Source organism: Melampsora larici-populina, assembly GCF_000204055.1.
Source record: "Melampsora larici-populina 98AG31 unplaced genomic scaffold MELLAscaffold_6, whole genome shotgun sequence".
NCBI lineage: Eukaryota > Fungi > Basidiomycota > Pucciniomycetes > Pucciniales > Melampsoraceae > Melampsora > Melampsora laricis-populina.
This window is the reverse complement of record NW_006768770.1, coordinates 1,497,665-1,518,464: the sequence shown is the minus strand read 5'-3', so window position 1 is coordinate 1,518,464 and position 20,800 is coordinate 1,497,665. Positions and strand designations below refer to the sequence as shown.

General features: G+C 41.9%; 5 protein-coding genes across 5 annotated transcripts; 3 read left to right on the top strand and 2 right to left on the bottom strand.

The window, feature by feature from the left end:
- Positions 1–511: 511 nt before the first annotated feature.
- Positions 512–2,097, bottom strand: MELLADRAFT_103597 (uncharacterized protein; the record flags this gene model as incomplete). The annotated part of the gene is made up of 4 exons (XM_007406410.1): positions 512–525; positions 570–965; positions 1,041–1,700; positions 1,758–2,097. 4 exons carry the CDS (start codon positions 2,095–2,097, stop codon positions 512–514), a joined length of 1,410 nt encoding a protein of 469 aa, XP_007406472.1.
- A 915-nt stretch (positions 2,098–3,012) lies between these two features.
- MELLADRAFT_103596 (uncharacterized protein) lies at positions 3,013–6,799 on the top strand (the record flags this gene model as incomplete). The annotated part of the gene is made up of 7 exons (XM_007406516.1): positions 3,013–3,329; positions 3,424–3,819; positions 4,715–4,716; positions 4,861–4,919; positions 5,185–5,307; positions 5,377–5,874; positions 5,942–6,799. The coding sequence occupies 7 exons, from the start codon at positions 3,013–3,015 to the stop codon at positions 6,797–6,799; spliced, it is 2,253 nt and encodes a 750-aa protein (XP_007406578.1).
- A 1,979-nt stretch (positions 6,800–8,778) lies between these two features.
- On the top strand, positions 8,779–10,511 carry MELLADRAFT_94556 (uncharacterized protein; the record flags this gene model as incomplete). Its single annotated transcript, XM_007406517.1, has 4 exons — positions 8,779–8,869; positions 8,945–9,001; positions 9,098–9,951; positions 10,035–10,511. The coding sequence occupies 4 exons, from the start codon at positions 8,779–8,781 to the stop codon at positions 10,509–10,511; spliced, it is 1,479 nt and encodes a 492-aa protein (XP_007406579.1).
- A 3,682-nt stretch (positions 10,512–14,193) lies between these two features.
- MELLADRAFT_103594 (uncharacterized protein) lies at positions 14,194–15,928 on the bottom strand (the record flags this gene model as incomplete). The annotated part of the gene is made up of 4 exons (XM_007406409.1): positions 14,194–14,370; positions 14,648–14,956; positions 15,008–15,640; positions 15,863–15,928. The coding sequence occupies 4 exons, from the start codon at positions 15,926–15,928 to the stop codon at positions 14,194–14,196; spliced, it is 1,185 nt and encodes a 394-aa protein (XP_007406471.1).
- Positions 15,929–16,247: 319 nt separating this feature from the next.
- On the top strand, positions 16,248–17,972 carry MELLADRAFT_60651 (uncharacterized protein; the record flags this gene model as incomplete). Its single annotated transcript, XM_007406518.1, has 1 exon — positions 16,248–17,972. The coding sequence occupies one exon, from the start codon at positions 16,248–16,250 to the stop codon at positions 17,970–17,972; it is 1,725 nt and encodes a 574-aa protein (XP_007406580.1).
- Positions 17,973–20,800: the final 2,828 nt, after the last annotated feature.

Here is a 20,800-nt window from a genome sequence, read left to right as displayed (position 1 = left end):
CCAACCCAGGCTAACGTTTTGTTGTTGCGGTACTTACCGCAACGCAGCGTCTGCCGCTGGGCTTTGTTGCGTGTTGCGGAGCAACGCACCAAAAAACACGCTTTCTGCGGTGCGGTGCGTTGCTGGCACAGGGTTGGCAAGAGTCTCAGTAAACAAATCTGCACATTTGGGACTTATGACGGCAAGAGTCATTATGAAGTTGTCAAAGTAAGGTTCGAAATGCATTCCAGTAAGTCCCTTGCCTTCGTTTTCCCTCTTTTGACGATTGGTAACAGCCATCAGTAAACCCTTTAGGACATCATTGTCATCGAACTTTCCCTCAAGTGCCATTGCAGTAAAACCTTTCCAGAACTTCTGATCGCCCGACTGTGATGGATTCTCAACATAACTTGATAAAGCATCAAGATGTTCGTATTGTCGACGTTTTGCGTTCAAGAGATCAGGTTCCATCAAAGCTCGGCTAGTATATTTAACACTTTCTCCGACTGAATAGTCTTTGTTTATTGCATTCTTAAGAGTTGAATCCTTTCGTAAATCCCAACAGTGTGTACATACGTCAGGATGCATACCCTGTAGTAAGACTCGAGGGAGAGTACCCAGGCATTTGGTAGAATGGATTGTTTGGAAAGGTGAGCTACGATTAATCCACCATGTCGCTTCGGCTTTGAATTGATTTTGCCAGCGCTGTCTCTGATCATCATTTAGTTTGCTGTGCGCTGAAAAACCAAACATCTCTTTACATATAACTTCTCGAGGCCGACACCCGTGGTAGATATTTGAAGCACCCTTGATACATGCAAGAATGTCTCGTGTCGCCTTCGGTCGCTTCCAGGTCTTGTCATTGATCCCAGCGCATGGAACGAGAGGTTTCGAGATGATAGGCTCTTTGCTTGGGACAAATTTTGAAAAGAATAGGGCCGCAGAAGCAGTCTGTCGTATCTCTCGAGTTGCAGAGGTACATTTCTCTACCAAACAAAATCAGAAACAAAATCAGGTTGAACTTTTCAAGGAGTCTGTAGGAAGATGATAAATTCACGTACTTGATTCCCAGTGAACTTCTGCATTCTGAGCCCGACCTCCATAAAGTTTGATGCCCTTGTGGCCACAATGACACAGAAACTCAAGTCCGTTCTCATCGTCTTTCAGTTTGCATCGTGTACATATCATCTCTCCACTTGTGAGTGGGCAGCCGGTCAACACTGTTGAAACTGGCCTAGTGCCGTGCACCAAAGTCTTTGATTTTGATTTACTCGTGTGATGACTTTGAATTGTAGGAGCTGAATTAGAATTCTTTTTGGTAGACTTCGAGTTTGAAGATTTTGACGGTTTTTGTTTTGCAGAATTTACAATTGAGCAAGATATTATCTCGAGTTCACTAGTATTTTCATCCTCGGCGTCTAAATGGCCAGCAGATGTTGAGGAAGTTGAAGATTTTGACGGTTTTAGTTTTGCAGAAGTTACGATAGAGCAAGATAGTATTTCGATGTCGGGAGTATTTTCATTATTGGTATTCAAATGATCGGATCTTGATGATTTCGACTCGATTTGTAACCGCTTGGCTGGAGGGGATACACCCTTTATGTCAACTATTTTGATTGGTGAAACAATTGTCTCCGAGATCACTCGTCGCTTTTTTCCCTTTGTGGCCTTAGGACTAGGTGTACGATGATGATCCGGTTCAGGCAGAAGGGCTCCATTTTCTGAAGGTTTCAATCATGTCAATACTGATAAATATTAGAAGGTTAATCAAGACTCACCAATCAATTTTTTACGAATCTTTTCAAGTTTGACATTGAGAAGTAGATCCGAATTTTTGTCCCACGTTACATGCTCTCGTGCTTTGTCAAGCCATCTCAGCACATACTCCATCCCATAGCGACCAGAGAAAAGGTGTTTATCTATCACGTCTTCACCAAAAAGCGCGTCCATAGCGCTGTTCACACACCAGTACATCCCTTCATCAAGGTCTGATTTGTCGAGTTGGGGAGGGTTTGCAAACCTCGTGTAGGTGTGATCGTCAGTGGTAGCAGGGCGTAGAAAGTCGCAGTTGTTTGCTAGATGCAAAATATCAGATTTCAATTCCCCGTAAGACCGCATGATTAACAGTTTGGTGAGGGTTTGCTGGGTTTTTTGAGGTTTGTACGGGTTTGTTCAAGATTTTCAAAGTTTTTCACATTCGTATCACCACTACCACCACATCGTAAAATACATACAAAATAGATCAAATTCATACCTGTGTGACACCTATGTCAAATTTCACAGATTTTGAACATGCTAAAATTCATACATACACACAACCACCCTTTTTTGGAAAAAATGAAATTCATACGTGTCAGGCCCCCATGTCCATTTTTTTTTCCTCAAAAATTCATACCTCCCCGGTCCACCAGTTTGGGCGGGGTTTGCCGGGGTCCTGTTTTTACTGCCTGCCTCCACTTCCCTACCTAATCAATGAGCTACCATACCACAGATTGACCACCAGAACTGGTGGGGACAATAAGACACAAATCAATAAAATACCTTTTGGAAAACTGTATTGCTTCCATCCTCTCTGTTCAACTCTTGATACTCAAAATTTCTGATTCCCAATTGCACACATCCAAGTCAAATTGGTTAAATCCTGAGAGCCAGCCTCCCCACCCTGACCCTGCTCATCTACTTATGTAGCTGCTGCAAAAGTTGAGCTAAATGAATTAGCAACACTGAATTTGAACCATGTAGATAAATTGTTGTAGAAGTACAAGAATATTCAACGGAGCAGATCTCCCTTGATCTTAACTCAAAGTCCTTAATCATCAAACAGTGAGGGCTTCTGTGCGTGCTGCTTACAGAGATTGTATCAAGTCTCATTTGGGAAAGATAAATGCAAAGGATTGGGTACCCATTAGCTGACACGTTTCACGACTGCTGATTTTGAGAGGTCCCCCCCAAGGATCCGGTTGAGAAATTTTCACCAATGTACACGTAAGATTCCCTCTCATAATCACATCAACTATATACACTTTTTCCATCATGAATAATTCGCGGTTATTTCTCCTGGGCAAAACCCTGTACCTATCCTACATCCCCTTTTTTTGTCTGGCATTTCATGATCTCGGAACAAAAGTCTCTGGAGGAAAAGCAACCAGAGGACGATTCTATGATCCGTTCGGGAGTCCTTCTCTCTTTCCACAATCATCGCCGAAGAGAGACGGGGTTGGGTCTGCCCAAGCACCGGGGTTTTCATTCGAATACTCCCCCCCTACTGATTTGACTCAAGATGCAAGGTTTGATGAGATATCTCCCCGAAGAAAAGATTATGACACAGAGGAATCATGGCTTGAGAGGAGGTTGGTTTTAGCATCTTATAGGTACTGTTTTGGTTGATTGAGTATTCCCAAATGTTTTGATCAAGTTCAATCATGATCTATGTCTCTCCCAAAGGCCGTCAGGGGAAGAATTCCAGGCTCAACTTACTGCTCTCGTTTCCGAGAAGAAGAAGCAGACCCTCAAGAATGGCAAACAAGATACGAAAGCTTCCCTGATAATTAAAGCCAAGAATGTGAATCTACCTTCCAAGACTGATGAGCAAAAACATGTTCAGCGAGTCGAAAGTCCGATTTCACGAATTCGCCCATATGCGTCACAATCGGGTAATCGCATTTGTGAGATTTCTGAAGTTTGCCAGATGAAAAACAAGCCTACAGTTCAATACGGTAGCGCAGAATCAATTAAGCCGCCAGAATCAGTGGGGAGTGCAAAGGTTTTGGATTCAGCTGGGGAGCAAGCAGGACAAACGGGCGTTCAAATGTCATACACGGAGGCTACTAAAAACGGACAGTCCAAATCTCAAGACCAAGACCAGAGAATATTGCCCTTGACCAAGATAAAGAGTGATGGACCTACGCGCAACAAAATTCTGGGAACTCTTGGAAAACCGCCGACCAATCAAGCAAAACGCTTCAATCATCACCGTGTAAGTTTTCGTGTAGCACGTCGACGTGCACACACCGAACGTGTTTGAAAGAGGTGAGTAAGAGCCTCTGAAGAGATCTGCTTAGTAGCCATACAGACACCCCTTGTCAAGAAGGTTGTTTGTACTTCGTGGGTTCTGTCTTCAACAAAGGATAGGGTGTATTGAAACACCTGAACATACCAACCCTTGAGACCAATCGATCATGCCCTCTCGTCTCCCATCGAGAGAAGGAGCAAAGTTGGAATACCACCTCAAGATTTAACGCTCGAGAGGAGCCCACTTCTCTTAATTGTCAAATTGCGGGCTTCATGAAGCCCTTTTCCCAAACACATGATTTGTCGATGATAACTTGAATTATCAAAATCGACAGGGCTCATGTTTACACAGTTTGACGCAATCTGACATTCGGGAAGAGCCCACCTATCTGCAATGCCCACTTGCGGGTTTCATGAACCCGTTTTCCCAAACGCATCCTTTGTTGGTGATTACTTGAATTAAAAACTCTCGAGGGCTTACGTCTTACAATGTCCTACAAAGCTCAAATCCATTAATTAACGTGATCATAGCCAGAATCAAGTGAAACTTCTTAAGATTTCTTCATCACGGCTACGCTCGGCACGTCCCCAAATCTATTATCTTCGTACTTTGTTCCGTTCTTTGGTTATCTGCTCCGTTTAGCGAGAAACATCAGGACGTGCGCAATGATAAATGGCCGTTTTGATTTGTTTCACTTCTCTGATTGAGAACTTTGGCCCACAGTGGTGAGCGTATGGGGAAGTAAGACATGAACACAGGTGGGCAAGGTAAGTACATACATACACTATTCACGTAAAATATCCTCCAGAATAACTTGTGTTCTCTCTTGTCTATGACGGGCAATTTCAACTTGCTCAATCACTGTCTAGGAGGTGAAACTGCCCTTGAGTTCCTCCCCACGACCGTGGACTTGTCTAATCAAACAAAGGTAAGTTTTGTTGTTCGATGTTTATTTCAACAAATTATGAAAGTAAAATAAGGACCCCAGAATCGTGGATTCATGGTGGCATGCTTGTTTACAAATATAGATAGTATAGTATCGTTCATCAAAGACTTTCCCTCTCTCCCAGCATCTACATACTCATTTTGAGAGTTTGATTATTCTATTTGACGGCTCTATCTACTGTAAGCATCTTTTTATTATGTTATTTCACTTCGATCACTTTCCTCTAACTCTTATATCATTGGTGCAGATGCATTCAAACCCATACAAGACTTCTGATACCCATTCGAAGAGCTTCAAGAGATGGGCCCGGACCGTTCGTGCAAATGATAAGCTTGGCATGGTGTCGAAACAAGAAACAAAGGTTGTTCAAGTGAGGTTTTCACATTCTTTCATTTTCTACGGCATGAACTGACTTTGTATCTTCTGTGCTGCTTGTTAGTCTCTAGTTCGCAGGCATATGCGTCTCCTATTGTGTCGAGAGACTAAGTTCTCCCCCATCCCACCATCTCTATCGGCGGCAGAGCAAGAGGGATTAATCGAGCGCTTTCCGGAAAACACGCTTCTTCCTCATGGCGCTGCGGAACTTATGATCATGACTACAGACTTTGTAAAGACCGGTTGTCACATGAAGAAAGAAGATCAAGATGAGATCGAAAAGGACCTCAAGCGTTGGGGCCTTCGTAGATTTTCAATGAACTGGGGAAGTGATATGAATGATCGTTGCAACATCTTAGGTCGCGAATTCTTTTGGGTTTCGTTTTATCGTTCTATCAAGAATCGGGTCTATAAATTCAGGATCAATCCCGATCTTCTTCGCCGCCAAATAATCCTTCCAGCATTTGACGCCGAGTTCAAACAACTTTCTTCGATGTATCGAGATCAATGCAGTAGCGCTGAGATACTTGGTTATCATGCCATGGTGCATGACAAACAAATGGTAAGTTTCTTAATTTTGATCTCATTTGGATGAAGATGGATTTAATGTGTGGCTGTTTTGTATGTAGGCTTGCAAAGAGTACGCTGATTTCTTGGGAAGATCTGGCGTTTCGCAAGAAATTGTTGCGATCTTTCAGCCAAGGAACTTTCATATCATGGGGAATCAGTTGGAAGTTACAGTCGTGGAGGGTGATAAGTCCTTCATCGAAGTTCATGTAGCTATACCTCGATGGTGGTCTGACAAAGCAAAGGCACTCATCGAATTGATCGAATCACGGGTACACTCTCATGTCACCTCTCAAAACGACTTCCCGGCCTTGTCTCGTTGGCAGCGCAAGTACTTCATAACTTGTTCAACGGACTACGGTGTCATCCCTCGTCACCTCCCTGCAGATCTCTACAGCACCGAATTTAAAGACAGTTTATTACCAACTGAGCTTGAGGACCTCAAAATGAAACCCGACTTGTTACCACCCGCTAAACACATGGCAGAAATCTTTCCTGCCGACTTGGACGAAGCGGTCTTCCATCCCTTTGGTGCTCCGTTCAATCAATATTATCCTAGTGATGATGAATTGTCTTCCGATGAACTTATAGATTCAGAATCAGAAGACGAGCTTCAACCCAGTCCTGAAATCAAGCGCATTGAGGAAGACTTTAAAATTCAAGTTGAAGCGTTAAAGGAAGATATCCAGACTTCAAAATCGACTTTTGCACGTTTCCAAACTGAAATCAACACTTCGATCCCATTGCGCTTGGAGGAACTCAATAATGCAAAGATTGAAATTGCGGATCTCAACAAAAAAATTATTGAAATACAAGCACAGTTGAATTCGGGTAGCTCTGATTCTGGTTCTCAAGAACAAGATGTGATAGTGGGTGGCGATTTGGTGGGAGAAAGTGGTGGTGGAAGTGTTGATGTATGAAGAAATTTGCCTGGGTCCTTCATTCATGCTTGGAAACGGTTTTTGAATATTGAGCAATGCTGGATTCAGATGAAGTTCTTTCAACTAAATACTTTTCCCCTTCTATTAAATAACTTGTCTTGCCAGTCTGGATAGACTGTTTGATTTTTTTAAATTCCTTGTAGTTCTTGATTCAGTGTAGGCGTGATTTGTTTTCATTTTGACAACTGTAATTTTATGGCTTTGAAAGAAGCCCGTGGTCAAACTTACCTTCGAGCTTGTGCGACTTATCTCAATGTTTACAAAGTTTTTGAGTGGTCCCAGACATCTGGTAGCAGGCCTATTTTGAGTTGGATGGCCTCAAATCCATCAAAGACTTCTAACCGAGTGGCTTACTTTGAAAACATCATATCATTTTCATATGGTTATTGTCGCAAGGACCAGGTTGTTTGACGAAAAATTCTAATGCAAACAATCCCATCCTCTTGCGACAATTAAGGTACATTCCTTAATGTTTCAAGGACCTGGTTGTTCAATTAACGATCCCTTGAAAGATCCAAGCCAGGCCAGTGCGACGCGAAAAGTACACTCCTTAATGTCGCAAGGACCTGTTTCATCAATAAACAATCCCACTAGGATATAGATTCTTCTAGATTCTAATCCAGGCTCTTGCGACCAAGAAGATACACTCCTTAATGTGGAAAGGACCTGGCTGGTTAATTAATAATCCCACTATGATCCAATCCAGGCTCTTGCAACGAATATGAAAAACTCTTTTATGTCGCAAGGACCCTGTTTTTTTATTAATCCTCAAGGGTTTCAAACCAGGCCCTTGAAACAATCACTCTGGCCTATAGCAAGTCTCATATCATTCGGCCTTGTTGTTTTATCTAGTATATATATTCGCAATTCCCAATTGTTTGAGAACTTCAATTTCCCCCCAACCCTCACATATTTGTTGTACCTTCACTGCTATTATAATTTCTCTTGCTATTACAAAGCTTTTCCTTTCAGTACTTCCGTACGCGTAGGAAATGATTCAAAATAGCACTTGACTTTTCGTCCTCTCTATTGCAAAGCTTTAATATTCTGAAACTTTTCCTTTCAGTACTTCCGTACGCGTAGGAAATGATTCAAAATAGCACTTGACTTTCCGTCCTCTCTATTGCAAAGCTTTAATATTCTGAAACTTTTCCTTTCAGTACTTCCGTACGCGTAGGAAATGATTCAAAATAGCACTTAACTTTCCGTCCTCTCTATTGCAAAGCTTCAATATTCTGAAACTTTTCCTTTAAGTACTTCCGTACGCGTAGGAAATGATTCAAAATAGTACTTGCCCTTCCGTCCTTTCTATTGCAAAACTTGAATGTTCTGAAACTTTTCCTTTTAGTACTTCCGTACGCGTAGGAAATGATTCAAAATACTATGTCCTGTCTATCATAAAACTTTGTTCTATCACAAGACTTTTCCTTTGGTACTTCTGTACTCCTAGCAAATGTTTTAAAATGTCCCTTGTGCCACCCTCCTTCCTATTATGAAAAATCTCATTTGTTGAACATTTTATTTGATTTGTATTTAATATCTTAATGTATCAAACTAATACGAGCCAAACCGTTGCCGACATTTAAGTTATGAAATCCACCGACTCAAACTTTGTTGCAAATAAATGAAAACCAAGAAAGGATTTTCCTTGACGAATAACCATGCGACTCAAAACACTCTTTGTGAGCGTTTTGTTGCTTTAAAGGGAAAGAAGTTGAAAGGGAAGTGTGCCGGTAAAGAGACGTTGAGTGTGCTTGAAATGTACCTTTGTGAGAGTCCTTCAAAGAATCTTGTTGAAAAATATTCGCGAGACCACCGAGGTCAACGTTCGTTTGGGTGCCGTATGAGCTTTCTTGTTTTCGAATTGATCTTATTCATCTTTTTTGATTGAACATCTCAAAAAACTACAAACTAGTACTCACCAACTTGTCAAAGCTTATCTATAATTATACAATACTATGAGTCAAGCACCCACGATGACGCAGGGCCCATCCACATCGGGTAGCGGCAAGAAACGACGCCTAAATTCTGACGACGAGGGTGGCCAAGGTGTGTGTGGTTCTGAGTATTTGTACCAATGGTTGTTGAGACTTCTTCAAGGACTGATTCAAAATTTCATCTCAGGTTTAGACGACCAAATCCAGCCCTCTGATTCAGACTCTGACCTAGGTGAAAGCTCGGGTAAGTGGTGATGGCTTCTTAATTTTGGGATCTGAAGCCAACTTGGAAAGAAGAGAATTAGCGGGTTAATTGATACATTTTGATTGGTTTTGGTAGATGGGGAACTCACTCATCAGGATCTGCTAGAGCGCAAAAGAAGAAAGAAAGCGATGCAGAAAGAACTTACGCAAATTCGGCATCGCGATGAAGGGATTGGGAAAGCTGCTCAGGCGCATCTGACCCCCAATTCTGCCACGCCTCTTGCACGAGCGATTCAAGAATTCACAAAGATGCTTATGGGGATACCAAGGAAGTCAAGAAACTCATCTTCTTTGGATATTGATGCGGAACCAAGACTTCCTGAAGCTCCAACCGATGATGAACGGCACAATTGGTTAACACGTAAACAGACTCGAGAAGACTTCATAAGAAATGCTCAAGATAAGGGAATGAAAAAGTACCTGTCAAAAAAACCTCCCGGCTACATACCAAATCGAAAACAACGGAAGATGGTTGAGCACGACTCGGCAGAAGCAGCTACACTCAAGAATCCGATGAGGCCTGTGGTGTTTAAATCGCGGATGGCATCTGGGGGACGATCACGTTATGCCCACCATTGGGGTACTCAGTGCGAAGCTGCACTGGCGATGGCTGGATTTCCTCGGGCAACATTTGATTGGAATGCCTCATGGGATACTCCATGGAATTCAACCACTTCTTCAATCATCTTAGCTCAATGGGTGAAAGTGTACGATGCAAATGGTGCCCGAAATTTTGGAATACTCAGTTCAGAGAACACAGCCGCAAATCGAGAAGAAATTCTTCGACGATGGGTTAGCAACAAGATGCCCAAATACAACGATCAAACTCGGCGAGTTGATGAGATGAAGACACCAGCGGGTAAACAGAGGCTTATCGAAAAAGATGCTGAAAAACAGGGGATTGCAAGGAAGAGACGTCTTCAAACAAAGGTTTGTTATTTTGTTATTTCAGAAACTAAAGAACAAAATTGTACATGGGCAGCTTTTTTGACATATATGGCTACTCTATACAGATCCAAAAGATGCGGAAGGATGAAGCTGTCAATCTCTTTGGACAAGATTCCACAGAAGTTGAAATGATATCTCACCCCGAGATTCATTCAGAGGACGAGTATGTTGCAGGCAACTTTGGCTCTCGGCAAAGGAAACGGCTTGAATGGCGGAGCACGGAACTCGATGTGTTTATCAATTTACTTGATAAATGCCATCCAGGTCGGAAGATATTACCTAGAGAGAAAAGGGTGGCTCAACAATTGATTGAACGTGGGCCATATGCCCCTGATCCAGAACCCGATGCCTGTCCACCAAGGTATTTTCAAGAGTCTTTGGTTAATCCAGCTTGGCTTGAACAACAAACAGGGTTGATTGTGGCCGAGCTCCAATTGAATGGAGAAGAATCAGTCAATATCAATCGTGCTATTCAAGAAGCTAAGGGCACATTGAAACGCCGTGGTGTTGTCTTGTCGAATGAAACTCAAATGTCGGGGTAACGGGGTAAATAAACAGGACAACCATCAAAATTCTCACATATTATCACTCGAGTTATTCTTTTTTTGGTGTATATAGACTCAAAGCCTTTTTTATTTCTATCTTTTTGTGTATTTAAATTTTTTTTATTCCCAATTGTTTCTTATTCTATTTTTCTAATGTTATGTATATACACTCAAGGTCGATTTTTTTCTTTCTGATGTGTCTCTTTCTTTATCTTTCTTTGTTGATATTTGGATGCTTAATGATAACCTGGTATCACGTGTTCCAATGTCTTGATGCTCATTTAACCGAGAGGGTTATCATGTATTGAAAATTTGGGGTTTTCCGGCCAAAAAACCCTTTGCCCAAAGGTTTTCTCAAAAGAAGTTTCCCGAGTTAACAATCTCAACTTCTTATTTCTCAAACTTCTTATTTCTCACTTATACACATATTGCCTTCACCGTCTTCGCTTCCCCTGTCTTGACTTCGTGTCAAGTGAGGTCATCTATATTCATCTTATTTGCCTCAGCCAATCTCGAGTGGAAGAAGACTATAGACACTAGCTTCGACTTTTTCAATGTCTCGTTATGGGCCTAATCATTTCATCTGTGAATGTGTCCCCTTTGGATGTTCCAATCGCACTTTTGTCAAAGACGGCGAGACACACATTGGGCGCCTTTTTCACCGGACGAACTTTCCCCGACATGAAGCTGCTTCCAAAGCTGCAGCCAATCCACCTCCATCGCAAGAGGCCACGCAAGCGACCTCTCACAATGCACTCGATGCATCCAGCGGATTAGATCAGACACTCGGCGTGTCATCCAGTCTTCCTCTTGGCATGGGCGATATCCATGATAGCCATGGGACCAAACGACCACGGTCTTCTTCAGAATCTGCAGCCGAGCCTTCCACATCGTCTCTCGTGCACTCGCACCCTCCTCAAAAGCGTTCCAGACTCACCAAAGCTCCAGTCTATGAACATGAAGCCGACACTAGTGCTTTTTACACGCCTCGCACATTACTTCAGCATCCTTCTTGTGTACAATCAATGGTTCACGTTCTCAATGATCATATTATCAAAAACCGTCCGGTGGATGCCTGTCAAACATCGCTCAAAATGGAACGCCATAAACTCAAAACGGCACTCAGCATGACCAACAACGCTACAACTGCCATCTGGAACGAAATTCCCCTTACGGTCCACAAAGCTCTTAAATGTTTTCACCTTGAAGTTCCTATTATCGAAACGGTTTCATGCCCTGTGTGTTTTGCGCTTCACGGACCACCACAGAAGAATCCCAGTCAGCAAAGGTGTGATCACTTGCGCACTTCATCCAGGAAGCCTTCAAAGCGTGCATTCAAATGCAATGCCTCTTTATATAAGCCACCTTCTCCCAAGACCGGCAAAGTAACACCTATCCAGACTTTTTATCACCTGAGTTTTATAGACTGGCTGTCCAAAATGCTCCAATCGCCCTCTTTCGAAAGCAATCTCAACAGCTCAATCGACCGCACTCCTCCTCCTGAGGGAACCCTACAGGATATTTGGGACGGCAAGCTCTGGAAGACCTTCAAACACAAGGGACAAGTCTATACACGCACCTCGGGCCACTTAGTTTTTGGATTTTACGTAGACTGGTTTGATCCTTACGGCACCAAGCGTGGACGGAAACACTCAGCAGGAATTATGCTACTTATCTGTTTCAATCTTCCGCCTCATCTACGATACCGAACCGAGAACACCTTCCTTTATGGTATAACCCCAAGCCGTAGGGAACCCACCAGCGAGCAAATGGACCTCCTGTTGGCACCTCTGATTAGCGAGCTTAAAACATTATGGGAAGGGACTCGATTCAGTATCACTTCACTCCATCCGACAGGAAGAGTGATACGTGTTGCTCTGTGGCCAATTATAGCTGATGTACCTGCGATGAAAAAAGTCTCAGGATTTCCTTCACACAGCGCTACATATTTTTGCTCGAAGTGTTACATCCTTAAGGACGAAGTGGACGTGGTTGACATGATATATCAAAGCAGAACCAACCTCATACATCAGCGCCAAGCTCATCTTTGGCTGGAGGCGCCAACACCCAAAAAGAGGAAAGAATTGATGATGCAGAATGGTGCTCGATATTCCGCATTCTACGAGCTACCGTATTGGAAGCCACTTGAATTTGCCACTGTGGACATAATGCATTGCCTCATTCTCGGTCTCCTGGGTGATTTTTCAAATACATATCTACAAATTTCTTCGGCAGGAAAGATACTCAAGAATCAAGAGGACGCCAAGATCAGTAATGGCGACTATCCTACCACCCTCAACCCTCCGAACCCTACGTCAGATGTCACAATGCAAGACCCTCAAGCATCCAACCTCACGGACGACCCTTCTGATACGGACCATTCAAGCTTCAGCTTTAGAATGAAACATGCTCGAGCTGCAACATCTCAGACTGCCACACTCTCTTCGCGTGAGGAAACCCACGAGAGCACTGATTCTGACACACCATCAGATGCGACTGCAACACCACCTGCAGGTCCTATACTTACGCCTCATGAGCTTGAATTGATTCACACTTGTATTTCTGACACCCTGGTCCCATCTTGGCTCACTCGCGTCCCAACAAAGATTGGCATGCCACTTTCTGGCACACCAAAAGCTTCAGAATGGCTGATATTATACACGGTGTATATGGTCCTTACTTTGATACCTTACCATCATCAATCTGAACTTAATTCCGATTCAGCAAAAATCTATACTGGTATCTCCCTTGCTACTCAAATCATCAACATATGTGTTTCACGGACAATGACGGTAGATCATATCAAAGCCCTCCCCAACCTTTTACTACAATACCGTACTCACCTTCTACAAGTGTGGCCTGGCATCAAATCCAAGCCAAACCTGCATTTTGCACAACATATCGCGGCTCAATGCGAACTATTAGGACCTGCTTCCTATACCGCTGCATGGACTGGCGAAAGAATTATTGGTACCCTTGTCGGCACATCCAAAAGCAAAAACCGTGGTATGTAATGAGTTTTGTTTTGCGTTTTTTGCACATACTCTAACAAAACAAGTTTTGGTCACTATTATTTTAGGTGTTGTCGGGCATACAATGATCAAAAAGCATACTCAAAGGTCTTTCTTTCTCAACTTTCTGAAAGATACACCTTCGGACTATGCCACAAAAATTGGTGTCGATATCATACAGCAAAAACCAACCACTAAATGGAAACCTTTTTCCCCCAAATTCGATGTTGGTGTGTCTATCAACAAATTATTACAAGAAACAGGCTGTGAACCCTCATCAAACCTCAAGGCAACCTCTGTTTGGAACCACGCTGGCAAATATTTCAGCACCTTTTCTGAACATCGTGGAAATAGTTATATAGACTTTGTCTCTCAAGGAATCCACGGATCAGGCGAGATCCAACACATAATACTCCCTGATGGCCATTCTGACCCCATATTCGTCCTCCATGTGTTTCGTGATCTTGATCAAGCAGACAAGCCACGAAGTCCCTATGCATCACTACCCAATTTAAACGCCAAAGTCCTGTACAAAGACTGCTTTCTGAAATCCATCGGCACACAAGATGTATTTGGACACTGCGCAGCACTCCACAATATTTCGGGCACTTTTGGCATCACCAAACCAACTGTATCACTGGTCAGTCTTCGCAGCATGGTGAGCATTTTCACTGTAAGTTATGGATACAATGTACCCAAGCTAACCACTTTATGTATTCAGGGCATTTCGGACATGTCTTCCACTTGAAATTGACTCGATACATTTCTACTAATCCAACTTCTATTGCTATTGAAAATATGTATGTAAAGACAACCACAGATATGATACGACTTTGTTCACTATACTATATACACGAATATATACACGATTGTAAGATTGATAGATATGATGTGTTGTTGATTTACTATATACACGACTATATACGTGATTGTAAGAGTATGGCCTTTTCATATACATCTTCGAAAGGGAGCAACAAGCTACACAGAATTTTTTTTAACCTCAATGGTTAGAGTATGTAAAAGACTTGACACAGGTTTTATGCAAAGTGAATTCTTTTGCTCAACGGTCAAAGATGATAAAAAAATTGAGTCATAGCAGTTCTCGGGGAGGCCTTGACATACTGGAGCATTTGGATTGGTACGAGTTGCCTCGATGCGACATTGGTCAAACCGTTGTGATGCAATTAATAGGCCATTTTGAGAAGCACAGTACTTGAAAGATGCTTTATCAATTTGATGCAGTAATGAAGCATACTGTCTGCTACGCCAGACAAGCCCAATTGAATGGCAGTGTGTTTTTTCGGGTTCCCACTCCGTCTCGGAGCAGCAGTCCTGCGAAGGTAACAGCTCTTCTTCGCTGTTCGGAAGGTTTGCTGCCAATAAAACACGATGAAGTGATTGTTTCCGGTATTCAAATAGCTGTAAAAGAGACTACCAATCAGCCAAAACCCACTGAGATATTTAGAGACACTCCAAACTTACCTTTATCTTCTTACGACATGTCTCCTTCCGTAGAATCTTCTCAGGAGATCGGCGTCCTTGGCGGATGTCCACAGCGCGTCCTCGCATCCATCGAAGGATTATACCGATACATGTATCCTCGTCGTTCTCGGAGGGAACTGCCTCCTTGAAAGCACCTTGAGTGTTGGCATATTGCCAATGTTTGAAAAGGAATACTGCCATAGTACGATTCCAAGGATCGCTATCAGGCGCCTTCCAGTCAAAAGTGATCCGGCTGATACCATGCTTCTCCAAGTCGGCGATACAAAGATATTTAAATCGGTAATACTTGTTGCGAGCTTGTCCATCATCTCCAGAAGGTGATTGCAAAGTGAAAACGCGCCGATCAGACATGATATCTTTCTGTTTGAGAGGTCGAAGTTGACAACGTTCATCAGGGCTAGGCTCGGGCGGAAACGTCTTAGTGAACTTGTTGTATCCCAGCAATTCCCTTGCAAACCCGGCTAGCGATTGACATATAGCTTCCCCTGACTCCGGAAGCGATGCACGAACCGATGCATTCAAGGATTTGAGTGATTTCACTGCGGAACCCTTCTTCCAGTGATGGGAGGCTGCAGCTGCAAAAACGAGAGAGGCATCGGCATCGGAAATCACCTAGAAGTAGATTTGAAAAGTTGATATACGAACGCATTGGTATGATGATCTGTAACAAAAATCTTTAAGCTGATGGCGTCGCTCGAACAACAGAACCTCCGGATATCAAGGCTAGGCAGCAGTTTCGAACTAGTCTTAGAAGAATGATCAGGATCTGGTCAAATCGAGTCTTTCCAACAGACACTTGGAGGGCTTATAGGGGTAGATGGAACTCTCAATTACATTTCTTCTCCAAGTAAGAACAGCGAAATCGCTGTGAATACCCAAACAAAGGATAAAAACCGCCATCTTTACCCCTTCTTGTGAGGTGTATGTAAAGATTGAGAAACGTTGTGTCCTTCATTATCTTTGAACAAAGGATAATAGGATCGAGCTCTCTACAACAACTCTTTCGAAAGTCTTTCGAAAGTCTTCGTGTGTGCACGTCGACGTGCTACACAAAAACTTACACGGTGTGCATCCTCAAAAGAAATCATTTGTTCTCGCCTCCCGTGTGCACAAGTCCCACACACAAAGGCCAGAAGAAGCAGGATGGACACTGGTCAAGGGCAAAGGAAAAGTGAGACCAGCGGAAAAGCCACACAAATATTCACTTGATATTGATGAGATGATGGAAGAACGCGAGCGAGGAACTTCCGCTGAAGCATTCCCGAAGATAGATGTCGATTCTGGTACATCAGAAAACTTGAAGGAATTCGGGGGGACACCTTGGGAGACATTGAACCATGAAAGTTTGGTTATGGATTCTCCTGAATCAGAAAGTATACCTGAAGAGATCCCTCAAAAGGAAAATAAAACAAATGAGATGAAAGCCGAAGAGCAGTTGGAAAATTTGGAAGCCACTTCGAAAGATTCGCCAACTATACACCATTTTTCCAGTGAGGTTGACCGAGAAGGCCAAAAAATCGAGACAACTGACGAGGAAATGAATGATAGACCTCTGAGTCCCATAGGCGGGACAGAGGCTCTGGAGAATGCAATACCTTTACGAACACCAAGGCGCACTCAGATTCAGCCAACGGCAAAGAAGGGGGAAAAGGGGGTCAAAAGCAAAAAAGGGAAAGCATCAAAGAAAGCAACTACAACAAATCGCGAAACAAAAGTGGTTAGTCAGATCAATGCACTTGTGAAGGGGGAAAAAATTATCAATGAGGAACAGATGGATTATTCTGGCCTGTCATTAACCGTTGTTTTAAGAAAAGTCTTACATGCAGAAAACCGCACATTTGGTTTGCGTGTGGACCTAGGAGAGGCTGCCATTGAGTATCTGAATCACTGCCAGGAAGATGGGCAAGGGATCATCGAAGCTATGGAGGTGATTCGAGATACCTTTTGGAACTATGATGAAGGATGTATGAGATCTTTTTCCATAATGTTGAAGTACAATGCACATAACGTTGTGGAAAGATGGGAGCTTTTCGAAAACGTACATCCTGCACGGACTAGAAATATATGCAAGCTGCTCAGAGCTGATGAGCCAATGCCATCATTTGAAGATGAAACTAAGCAGAATTGGAATGTACTGTCAGCTGAACTGCATCTTTTAAAAGGTGATGCCAAGAATCCTAAAGAAAACGAAGAGAAATTAAAGTGGCTATTTGTGGGGACATTTGAAACCCGCTTAGCCACGTTCAACCTCATGGTTAACACAAATTTATTTCAAGAATCTAACTTCCTCAAAAGGGTCTTGAAAGAAGGAGCCCATAAGGAAGGAGTTTGTCTTCCTGTGCTAGCTCGTATATCCGAGGTACTTGAGTTGTCATCTACCAAGGTTAATTGGGATTCCTTATCCAAAGATCAGATTGAGAACAAGGCTAAACAATTGATAGAAATAATGCAAGGAAAGGTAACTCTACACGATGGAGAAGTCATTGAAGTTAATAGAGGTATTTGGATGAATCAATACACCAGGTACTACTTAACATGTCCTAGCACTTTCATTTCAAAGCTCTTCAACATGCGTTTCAAAAAACTGGCTATCTTGGCTGACAGAAAATATGGAAGTCCATCTAATGGGAATACCATGAATTACGCAGATATCACCTTAGGAGATCAGCTAGTTGCAATTCACGTCCAACTGGACCTTGAAGATATAAGACTACTGAAAGCACACTTTGCAAGGCAGAAATCAAGTAAAGAATGTTCCTCAAAGGCGTATGTTGGTCGTTGGAATGATTATGTTCCAGGTCTTTTGAAAGATCTGGTTATGTCTTTCCAACAGTATCTTGATACCCTGGGGCACAGGGTTCAAGACTTGGAAGCATGGATCTTGCACTACAAAAGGGTTTGCAAGCCTGAGGATGCACAATTCTTCAGAAAAGGATTTAATTAGCCATGAGATTAATAACCTCAAAATTCCAATTGCTTTGTGTTATTTTTTTGACACATAGATTACTCTCAGCAGGAAATTGGAGGATCAGTTCAATTAAAGTTTCGGTTACGCGGTCTTGTTGCCATTTCTTTTGCTTTGCTCTCTTGTTTTCACTTTGTAATCACAACTCTGTTTAGTTGTCTGGGATGATGGATATAGACCCCCCATCAAAGAAGATGGGAAGATAAATTAATATATAGTATTAAACAAATACAAAGAATTTCTACTCAAAACAATTGAATCAAAATTCTACATAAGCAGATATGCTCTTTGAAACTCTCCGCCTTTGTTCATATTCTTTTCCACAAATTGCTACTGGTCACTTATTGGTTTGGACAGTTTCAATTATATACACCTTGTATTGTGAGAACCACCATAACACAGGTGGTTTGTAGGTCCATGATGACTTGCAAAACTTGTGAAAGGGGGATCCGTGAGATATGCGCATGGGTCTTGGTACTGGGCAAAGAACGTTGCCTACAGAGCCGTGCACTGAGAAAATTTTATATCTATCTGCACTGTCACCACTTTCACCACTCTAGGCTCTCATAGTCTAGACCACTCACCACAAGTCCAGCATTCACTCCATTCACCCAGGAGATTCTTAGTGAAATCTCTGGTGTTTGTCTACCACCCCACCCACCCCACAATAGTATGAAAGGTCACAATTTTCCTTCACCACCAATAAAGATGCTTTGATTGGAAAATGCAAGGTATGCTTGGATGACAATAGCCTTGGGCACAACATCCAAGTAAATGATTTAAGGCAATCTTTGGGGCCAAATAGATCCTTTGATGAATTCCTCGGACACACAGGTTGAGGGAACCAATATCTGAAGATACCTTGGATTTTCCAATCCAAGTTATCCTTGTCGGCCATTCTGATTGCTATTCAACCTATCTGATCAATATTCTCATTTGATTTATACTATATTGCTTCATCTGTCCAAAGCTTGAGTCTGTGAGTATCATTTGGGAACAATTTATAATGGTGGAATGGTGATATTAGGACTATTTGGTATGTGACTCAGGTGATTGACTAAGTTAAATAAGTATTTCATTATTCTAGTCTTGAAATTTTGATTATTTCTCTATATTTTGACTTTAATGGAATAACACTTTTATTGTGTTGAGATGACCAAATTGACTGGAAGAATGCTCATAGAAAGTATTGAGATTATTTCTTTGGCACTTTATTTGGCAGTCTTAGATGACTTCTAATGGTTAGTTATACTAGTTCACTATCCCTCTTAAAGCTCTGTAAAGCTCTGGTTGAGCTTTAAGTTCCAAAACTTTGGACAAGCAAGGAATCCAGGGGGTAATGCTGAACATTTTGAAGGGGAATATAGGGATCCCAAGGTGGATGATGTGTATGCCAAAGCCTATTGATTTGCAGTACTCAAATCAAGTATACACATTCATATACTTCTCTGTATATAGTTTTTCAGACAATTATCAAGCTATATCTGCCTGGACAAAAGTATTTTTTGGGTAACATTCAGACCTCAATTTGAAGTGACAACAAGGGTATAAATCGACATGAGAGCGGGTGAAGCAGTTGAAAAGAGCGCCAAAAAGTTATGAAAACTTGCTCAAGCAAGCTCAAGTGTGATTACTTGTTGATGGCCAACAATAGGCACAAGGTTAAGGTAAATAAGAGGCTAGATGTATGTAAGGGTCCTCAAAGTTATATATTTTGGGACCCAAATATAGTTTTTTTTTCAGCAAAAAAAACACAAAAAAGTATATAGGAAAACTATATACATGTACATATGTAGCCTTGAGTACTGTAATTAGATGTCTTGATGTCGTAAATTCTCTTGTACAAAATTTATCCAAGTCCCTATATCACGGATGAAAAGTAAATATAGCTTTCTATTAATTTTTGGCAAACCAAGTGTAAACAAGTGCAAGGCCATTTGATGACATCCACTTTGCAGCTCCTGCATGGAATGACTTGAGTGTGGTTACATAGTGAGATGTTTGAGTACCCGAGGTTGTAGCTTTGAGGAACTGCCTAGAATATAACTGGCTTAAAGCTTGTGGTGGAAACAGCTATCTTCTGATTATTTTGCTCACAATCAGGATGGTGTTGTGGTATGTGAAGTCAAGTGAAGAGTTGAATGACAATCATAACAAAGGACAGACAGGATAAGGGTGAGGTAGTCCTGCAGTGGCAGATCAGGTTGAATGGCAAGTGATCACAAGTTGACCTCTTTGTATAATCATCAATCTGGGGTGTGAGTCACATTCACAATCAATTCTTAGGAGGCCAATTTTTTCTTAACTTGGCATTTTGACTTGGGGGATTATTTGAATCATAGACAAGATCAAGAAATGGTCTTGTCTTGCACTTTCAACTGCATAATGATCCCATCCTCAGGTATCTTTGATGATTTAAGAACCACCCAATGCTCCCTTATTGTTTGTCTTCAGTGTGTATCCTTGTATAGGTAAATTATCTATACATCAATTGAAGAGTAAGATTAGATTTAATCAAATTATGGACCTTTGCGAAAGAATCTTCCAAAACATGTCTCATCAAATTTCATTTCATTCATCATTTTGGCTACTTTCATTTCACTGCTTTTTCAACTTGATACCTCCTCTTAATCTGGTGCGCGACCCACAAGGTTGGAAACACTCAATTTTAACAGTGTTGACATAACTCAGAAATTACAAAATATTTATTCAGAGGTATGTGGAAAGAATTGTGTTTAAAAAAGAAACTAGAAGATAATTCCAAGATAAAAAAAATTATTACAAAAAAACTTCAGCAATGAATAATT